An 8,819-nucleotide genomic window follows, 5' to 3' on the forward strand; every position below is an offset into this window, starting at 1 on the left:
TTTTGCTACTTTTAGTTAGTGTTCTGCTACTTTTAAGTAGTATTTTGCAATTTTAGCTGGGGTTTTGTTACTGTTCCGTAACATTTTGCTACTTTTAACTGTTTTTCTTTTAAATAACGTTTAGCCACTTTTAACTAGTGTTTTGCTACTTTTAGCTAGCGCCTTGCCACTTGTAGCTAGCAATTTGTTACTTTTAACTAGTGTTTTGCTACTATTAACAATCTGTTACTATTAACTAGTGTTTTTCTTCTTTTAGCTCGCATTTATCTACATTTAAGAGGTGGTATGCTACTTATAGCTAGCGCTTTGTTASTTTTAGCTACTGTTTTGCTACTTCAAACTAGTGTTTTGCAACATTTAGCTTTCAGCTGGCCTTTTTCCACTTTAGCTTTTAGTTTCAATTTCACTATTAGCTTTAAGCCAAGCTACTTTGACAGTTTAGCTAGCCTTTTACTTTTACTACCTTTAGCTTGTTTTTTTTTTGATAAATTTAGCTTCTAGTTAGTCTTGATAGTTTTTCTATTTTACTTAGTGTGTTGCTACTTTTAGCCAACTGTTTTGTTATTTTAAGCAAATATTTTGTTACTTTTGGTTTCTAGCTACCATTTTGCTACTGTTAGCTTTTAGCTTGACAGCTTTAGCTTGCTACTACTAGTTTCTGCAGTCATTCGGCTCTCGCTGTTCAAACTGTTTTAGAGCAGAAAWTCTTTTTTGCTTGTCTTGTTTGCTTTCATGATTCGTTCTGGTTGTTTTATTTTGATTCTAACTAACCTGTCATTCATATGTCACTCATTTGCCGCACAGCTGCAGTTTATTTTTTGTTTTTGTTTTTATTGTCTGTTTAAAAGATTTAATTATCTTTACATACTTTTAATAAATGTCAGGTTGAGGTAAATGAACAGATTTATAAGGTTTTTAATGTTTCTAAAGCTAAAACAAAATTATGCTGTGCGGGGTCGTAGGGCTCCTTGCAGCACATATCTGGGTTGTAAACATGCAGGGAAACTGGCATCACGCCATGCTGGACTTTTATTTTTATAAACTTTGTTTCCGTCAGGACGATGGATGGCGTCCACGAGGTTGGCGAGGTGATGGCTTCCCGTCTGCAGGTGAAGGAGGAGGACGGAGACAAAACACGTCCTGAAGACAAGGTTGAGAGCATTTGTTTGTCTCAGATGTGACAYGCTGCAGAGGTGTCACAGTTAGAGGCCTGTGGTTTCCTCTCAGGGTTTTTACTGTGAGTCATGACTTGGCTAATTTCAGGCAGTTTAAATATGACAACAGGAAACCAAAAGGACAGCTCAGGTCTYGAAGACAGGACTATTTTCTGTCCTTTCGTCTGATGTTGGATGTTCTATTTTCTTCTCGTTTCAGGGTGGCAGTCTTTATGGCTCTCTCCACAGCTCAGTTCAYGACAGAGACAACGGTCCAATGATGAGAGCCGGTGAGTCCCACGTCCTCCTGTCTCTGTAAGACATGTCCCTCCTCACTTGGTACTAACTCGTGTGCAGCTCTGTGTTCTCAGGTGTGCAAGGTGTACCGGTTCCAGACGGAGGATCACAGGTGGCTGCTGGTCCGGGAGCAGATGTCGGAGACACCGCTGTCCATCACTGTCCCCAAACAGCTGCTGAGCGCGCTCGTTCAAGAACATGCCAACAGGTGAAGCTCCTTTAGAAACCCATCAAAAAGTGAGGCTCGTTCAGGAACAGGCTGACAGGTGAGGCTCGTTCAAGAACACGCCGACAGATGAGGCTCGTTCAAGAACACGCCAACAGGCGAGGCTCCTTTAGAAACCCGTCGAAAAGTGAGGCTCGTTCAAGAACACRTCAACAGGTGAGGCTCGTTCAAGAACACRCCAACAGGTGAGGCTCGTTCAAGAACAYGCCAACAGGCGAGGCTCGTTCAAGAACACGCCAACAGGTGAGGCTCCTATAGAAACCCATTGAAAAGTGAGGCTCTTTCAAGAACAGGCCGACAGGTGAGGCTCGTTCAGGAACAGGCCGACAGGTTAGGCTCGTTCAAGAACACGCCGACAGGTGAGGCTCGTTCAAGAACACGCCAACAGTCGAGGCTCCTTTAGAAACCCATCGAAAAGTGAGGCTCGTTCAAGAACACGTCAACCTGTGAGGCTCGTTCAAGAACACGCCAACAGGTGAGGCTTCTTCAAGAACTCACCAACAGGTGAGGCTCATTCAGGAGCAGGCCAAAAGGTGAGGCTTGTTCAAGAACAGGSTGACAGGTGAGGCTCGTTCAGGAGCAGGCCGAAAGGTGAGGCTTGTTCAAGAACAGGCTGACAGGTGAGGCTCGTTCAGGAACAGGTCGACAGGCGAGGCTCCTTTAGAAACCCATTGAAAAGTGAGGCTCGTTCAAGAACACGCCAGCAGGTGAGGCTCGTTCAAGAACACGCCAGCAGGTGAGGCTCATTCAAGAACACGCCAACAGGCGAAGCTCTTTTAGAAACCCATCGAAAAGTGAGGCTCATTCAAGNCGTTCAAGAACACGCCAGCAGGTGAGGCTCATTCAAGAACACGCCAACAGGCGAAGCTCTTTTAGAAACCCATCGAAAAGTGAGGCTCATTCAAGAACACGCCAACAGATGAGGCTCGTTCAGGAACAGGCCGACAGGTGAGGCTCGTTTAAGAACACCCGACAGGTGAGGCTCATTCAAGAACACGCCAACAGGTGAGGCTCCTTCAAGAACACGCCAACAGGTGAGGCTCCTTCAAGAACACACCAACAGGTGAGGCTCGTTCAGGAGCAGGCCGACAGGTGAGGCTTGTTCAATAACAGGCCGACAGGTGAGGCTCGTTCAGGAACAGGCCGACAGGCGAGGCTCCTTTAGAATCCCATTGAAAATTGAGGCTCGTTCAAGAACATGCCAACAGGTGAGGCTCGTTCAAGAACACGCCAACAGGTGAGGCCCGTTCAAGAACACGCCAGCAGGTGAGGCTCATTCAAGAACACGCCAACAGGCGAAGCTCTTTTAGAAACCCATCGAAAAGTGAGGCTCATTCAAGAACACGCCAACAGATGAGGCTCGTTCAGGAACAGGCCGACAGGTGAGGCTCGTTTAAGAACACCCGACAGGTGAGGCTCATTCAAGAACACGCCAACAGGTGAGGCTCCTTCAAGAACACGCCAACAGGTGAGGCTCCTTCAAGAACACACCAACAGGTGAGGCTCGTTCAGGAGCAGGCCGACAGGTGAGGCTTGTTCAATAACAGGCCGACAGGTGAGGCTCGTTCAGGAACAGGCCGACAGGCGAGGCTCCTTTAGAATCCCATTGAAAATTGAGGCTCGTTCAAGAACATGCCAACAGGTGAGGCTCGTTCAAGAACACGCCAACAGGTGAGGCCCGTTCAAGAACACGCCAACAGGTGAGGCTCGTTCAAGAACATGCCAACAGGCGAGGCTCGTTCAAGAACACGCCAACAGGCGAGGCTCCTTTAGAAACCCATCGAAAAGTGAGGCTCGTTCAAGAACACGCCAACAGGTGAGGCTCGTTCAAGAACACGCCAACAGGTGAGGCTCGTTCAGGAACAGGCCGAAAGGTGTGGCTCGTTCAAGAACATGCCAACATGTGAGGCTCGTTGAAGAACATGCCAACAGGYGAGGCTCCTTTAGAAAACCATMGAATTGTGAGGCTCGTTCAAGAACACGCCAACAGGCGAGGCTCATTCAAGAACACGCCAACAGGCAAGGCTCCTTTAGCAACCCATCGAAAAGTGAGGCTCGTTCAAGAACACGCCAACAGGTGAGGCTCGTTCAAGAACACGCCAACAGGTGAGGCTCGTTCAAGAACTCACCAACAGGTGAGGCTCCTTCAAGAACACACCAACAGGTGAGGCTCGTTCAGGAGCAGGCTGACAGGTGAGGCTCGTTCAGGAACAGGCCGATAGGTGAGGCTCCTTTAGAAAACCGTTGAAAATTGAGGCTCGTTCAAGAACACGCCAACAGGTGAGGCTCCTTCAAGAACACACCAACAGGTGAGGCTCGTTCAGGAACAGGCCGATAGGCGAGGCTCCTTTAGAAACCCGTTGAAAATTGAGGCTCGTTCAAGAACACGCCAACAGGTGAGGCTCGTTCAAGAATACGCCAACAGGCGAGGCTCGTTCAAGAACACGCCAACAGGCAAGGCTCCTTTAGAAACCCTTCGAAAAGTTAGGCTCGTTCAAGTACACGCCAACAGGTGAGGCTTGTTCAAAAACACGCCAACAGGTGAGGCTCCTTCAAGAACACACCAACAGGTGAGGCTCGTTCAGGAGCAGGCTGACAGGCTCATTCAAGAACAGGCCGACAGGTGAGGCTCGTTCAGGAACAGGCCGACAGGCGAGGCTCCTTTAGAAACCCATTGAAAAGTGGGACTCGTTCAAGAACACGCCAACAGGCGAGGCTCCTTTAGAAACCCATTGAAAAGTGGGACTCGTTCAAGAACACGCCAACAGGCGAGGCTCCTTTAGAAACCCATTGAAAAGTGAGGCTCGTTCAAGAACACGCCGACAGGTGAGGCTCCTTCAACAACACACCAACAGGTGAGGCTCGTTCAGGAACAGGCCGACAGGTGAGGCTCGTTCAAGGACAAAAAGGTGAGGCTCGTTCAAGAACACGCCGACAGGTTTGGCTCGTTCAGGAACTGGCCGACAGGTGAGGCCCGTTGTTCTCAGTCATTTTTGAGGAGGAGCTGAAAATAATAAGAATTATCATTTTGAAGTTAAACAAAAGTTGATTTTGTTTCTGAAGTTAGATTTTATAAAAACAAACATTTTGTTTCTGCCACTCAGAGTCTCGGAGGTGAAGGAGCTCGGTGACCTTTCACCCCATTGGGATGGTCTCCGCCATGATGTCATCGACCACTGTAGCCGTCTGATTGGCTGCTACCAGGAGACATCAGCCGAGCTCGACAAACTCTCAGGTGAGGGTTTTTTACGCTCCTGTAAAGTTTTTAAACTCATTTCAGAACGTTTTAAAGATCTTTTATAGTTTTCTTTTCTCCTCCTGATAAAATGTTTTTACTTCAATCAGCTTCGTCGTGTTTCAAGTCCAGCAGCAGTAAGTCCGACAGACACCTGCAGTTTGTTCCCACCAACCTGCACTCTCAGAGGATGGAGGTCAAAGGTCCCGACAGCTCAGGTAACATCCTGCAGCTGTTTTCAACCAAACTTCTGCAGGCCTCATGCTGTTTCAGCTGTTCATAAACCTAAACAGTCGGCTCGTTCAGGAGATGGGTGCTCTGAGTTTTGGATTATTTAACTGATAAAAATTTCTAAATATTTAGCTTTATTTACAAATATTTCTTCAAAGTTTTCTTTGACACCTGCTTTAGCTTGCTTGTTTTCATTTCTTAAGATACTTTTTAATTTTAACAACAATTCTGCTACTTTTAGACAAACTAAGCCTTTTGGTTCTTTCAATTATAAGCAAGGTTTTAGCAAGTTCTGGCTACTAGCTAGCCGTTCATTAATTTGGCTAGGTTTTTGCCACTTGTAGCTAGTTTTTGATACTTTTAGCTTTCATTTTCTATGTTTTATTTTTTATTTTTGTATCTTCATTTTATGCTGTAATAGTTGGTGTAAATTGTGAAGCGCTTTGGTCAACTGCTCTTTCCTTAAATGTGCTCTACAGATAAAATTGACATTGACAACATTTAGCTACATTTGGCTTACAGCCAACCTTTTGCTACTTTTAATTTTTTGCCGTGTTTACAGAGGTTTTAGCTACAAGTTAGCCTTTTGTTACTTTAGCTGGGTCTTTGCTGCTTCTAGCTAGTTTTGGATTCCATTAGCCACACTTTTGCTACAATTAACTGAAGACAGCAATTAGCTATTTGAAGCTACTAGATATTGTTTTGCTACCTTTGGTGCGTAGCTAACACCTTTGATACATTTAGCTGTAAGGGAGTGTTTTTTTTCTCATTAGTTTATAGCTAGTTTTCTGCTTTTATTTTATAAAATTTTTCTTTTGCTTTAACTATTTAGTTGGTAGCTTCTTTAGCAAACTTAAGAAAAGTTCTTCGCCTGTCAGTGTTCACGCTTTAGTTTATCATTCTCTTTTTCAGGTGTTTCATGTGTTTGACGTTAGGTGTTTTTTTTTACATTTTTAGCTTTTTAAAATTTTTATACGTTTTCAGGTGTTTTTATACGTTTTCAGGTGTTTTAGATGATTTATATATTTTCAGGTGTTTTAGATGATTTATATGTTTACAGGTGTTTTATATGTTTTTATATATTTTCAGGTGTTTTATATGATTTATATATTTACAGGTGTTTTTGTATATTTTCAGGTGTTTGGTATGAGGTCATCACTTTCGGCGCTCCGGCTGATCACCACCAGGCGTTTAAACATGGCGGCCTGAAGAGACTCCTGAGGAAACACCACAAAGAGAGGTGACCTCCTTCTCTCTCATCATTTATCTGTTTATTCCTGCCTGTCAGTTAATCTGTGTAATCTCTGCTGCGTCAGGATTAGACTCGGTTTTATAGATTAACAGAAATATTTCAGGAATCACTCAGATCATGTGTTTGTGGAAGAGCAGCCAACATATCTTTAGATTTAAAACAAGCTTCTCTTATTGAATTTTATTTTTCCCATCATAATTGTCTTTACAGAACTGTGCAAAAGTCTTAATCCAACAATAATTTTAAAATATATTTTTGACAGAACTCTTCTTCATCCCCCGAGTTAAAGAAAGGTTATTTGAATGATTTCATGCCTCCACCACAGCTCTTTACTCTCTCTACAGCTCCGTCTCGTATTCTCAGGATGAGAGCTGCAGAGCGAAGGAGCTGCTGGCCAGCGTCGCCCGGCTGCAGCCTCTGATCTTCGGCCTCGCCGAGGAGCTGCTGTCCGTCTCCTCGGAGCAGGACATCTCCCGGCTGCAGGAGGTGCTGGACACTTTRATGCAGGAGGTGAGGCAAGGCGTAGAATCACAGCTGACAGAGATTATCAGACACAAACGATTCCATCCCTCTGATCCCAGACCACACAGTTCATACACGCCCTGAAGGACGAGCTGGTTAAAAACACCCTGCTCGACATCCACCGTCACTACGCCGCCGCCGCCGGCTGCCACGCCCACAGCAACGGTCTGGTCTGTGAGAACTCGCCGACGGACCAGGAGGACGAGTACGACGAGGAGGAGTGGGCAAGTTTTAGACCTCAGCTTCAGTGGGCCGTTTTATACCGTTACAGCTTTTATATGTGTGTGTGTGTGTGTGTGTGTGTGTGTGTGTGTGTGTGTGNGTGTGTGTGTGTGTGTGTGTGTGTGTGTGTGTGTGTGTGTGTGTGTCTCTGCAGGACAGAGTGTGGGCGAACGTCGCCAAGAGTCTGGACTGCATCATGATCATGGTCGACCGGCTGCAGGAGCGAGAGCGCCACCTGCAGGAGCAGACGTCCCTAGAACCTCAGGAATCCACGCTGGACACTAAACCTCAGAACACCGGTGGGATAAAATAAACGGTTCTGAGCCTCCTGAAGCTTTGAAGAAAAACTCTTTGAGTTTCCTTCAAGTTAAAGAGAACATCCACCTCTTTCAGTTCTGGAGAACAGGAGACTAGCTTCTAAAATTATTCAAATCCAACCTCAGCTGAACAAAAACACAACAGACTTCACCTCGTTTTTTTTAAATAAACAAATAAATTCATAAAAGATTTTTTTTCTATGAGTACTCTGAACCCTGAGTCCTAAATTAAACTAGCTGAAACTGATATACTGAAGCTAAACGCAGCAGAACACTAGCTAAAAGTTACAGTAGCTAAATGCTAACTCAAAGTAGTAAAACAATAGGTGAATGCTAAAAATCACTAAATGCTAACAAAAGATTGTTGGCTAATAACTAAAAATAAACAAAACACTAGCTAAAAGTAAAATATGCAAGTTAATAGCACCAAATGTTTAGCTAAGAGTAACAAAATAACAAAATGCTAGCTTAACGCTAGAAGTAACAAAGTATAAATTAATGCAAAAACAGTAAAAATATAACAAAAAGTAGAAAATGTCAGTGAATAGCCCCAAAAAGTTAGCTAAAACTCAAAAGTGCTAACTAAAAGCTAGAAGTAATAAAACATGAGGCAAATGCAAAAACTAATTGCATTCAAAAAAGTAGAAAATGCTTGTCAAAAGCACCAAATGGTTAGCTAAAAGTCAAAAGTAGCAAAATCTAAGGTGATTACAAAAACAAATAAAYGTTTGCAAAATGTTGGCTAATAGACAAATGTAGCAAAATATGAAAAAAATATGAAAGCCAAAAGTAGTAGAAGACTTAAAAACTTAAAAGTTGTAAAACACTAGCTAAAGATTGTCTAAAATTTTCTAATGATTATGTAATAGCCTGAAGTTTCAAAGGATAGCTAAAAGATAAAAGTAGCAGAACTGTCGCTATAGAAGACAGAAAAAAGCCAACAGCTCAAGAAGTTTTTGTCATTTAAGAAACCTTAATGTATTTATGTGGGGAAAATATCTGAAAATTAATTAAAATAGTTTTTAAATGTATAAAAAATACAAAAAGCTAAAGCTTTAAGCTAAACATAAAGCTAAAGTTACAGCAGCCGTCTGAGGGTTTTTATGTGTAAATGATCAGAAACCATGTAGAATGGGTTAGACTGCATAAAACCTGCAGAACAATATAAACCAGGTAATTAGTGAGAACGATGACTCAGCGTTCACAATGCTGACTCACCTTTGACATGTATTTTTCCTCACCCAGGAGACATTTCAATATAACAAATCAACTCACTTTTCTAAACAAACCCCTTGATATTGTCACTTCCTACAAATATCTTGGAATTACTTTGGATTCTCATTTGACTTATCGTGATCATGTA

General features: G+C 43.4%; 1 protein-coding gene across 1 annotated transcript in view; it reads left to right on the forward strand.

Annotated features, from left to right (window-relative positions):
* The window catches only part of LOC106527572 (type II inositol 3,4-bisphosphate 4-phosphatase), a gene marked incomplete at its 5' end in the record, with an annotated part of 30,245 nt that overhangs the window by 5,929 nt on the left and 15,497 nt on the right, over positions 1 to 8,819 (forward strand). The window contains 9 exon segments of the mRNA XM_014022494.1: positions 1,058 to 1,151; positions 1,375 to 1,444; positions 1,512 to 1,659; positions 4,782 to 4,912; positions 5,023 to 5,130; positions 6,281 to 6,383; positions 6,740 to 6,905; positions 6,977 to 7,141; positions 7,294 to 7,438. Coding sequence (XP_013877948.1) covers positions 1,058 to 1,151; positions 1,375 to 1,444; positions 1,512 to 1,659; positions 4,782 to 4,912; positions 5,023 to 5,130; positions 6,281 to 6,383; positions 6,740 to 6,905; positions 6,977 to 7,141; positions 7,294 to 7,438 — 1,130 coding nt within the window.

The sequence above is a fragment of the Austrofundulus limnaeus genome, unplaced genomic scaffold (assembly GCF_001266775.1).
Source record: "Austrofundulus limnaeus strain Quisiro unplaced genomic scaffold, Austrofundulus_limnaeus-1.0 Scaffold332, whole genome shotgun sequence".
NCBI lineage: Eukaryota > Metazoa > Chordata > Actinopteri > Cyprinodontiformes > Rivulidae > Austrofundulus > Austrofundulus limnaeus.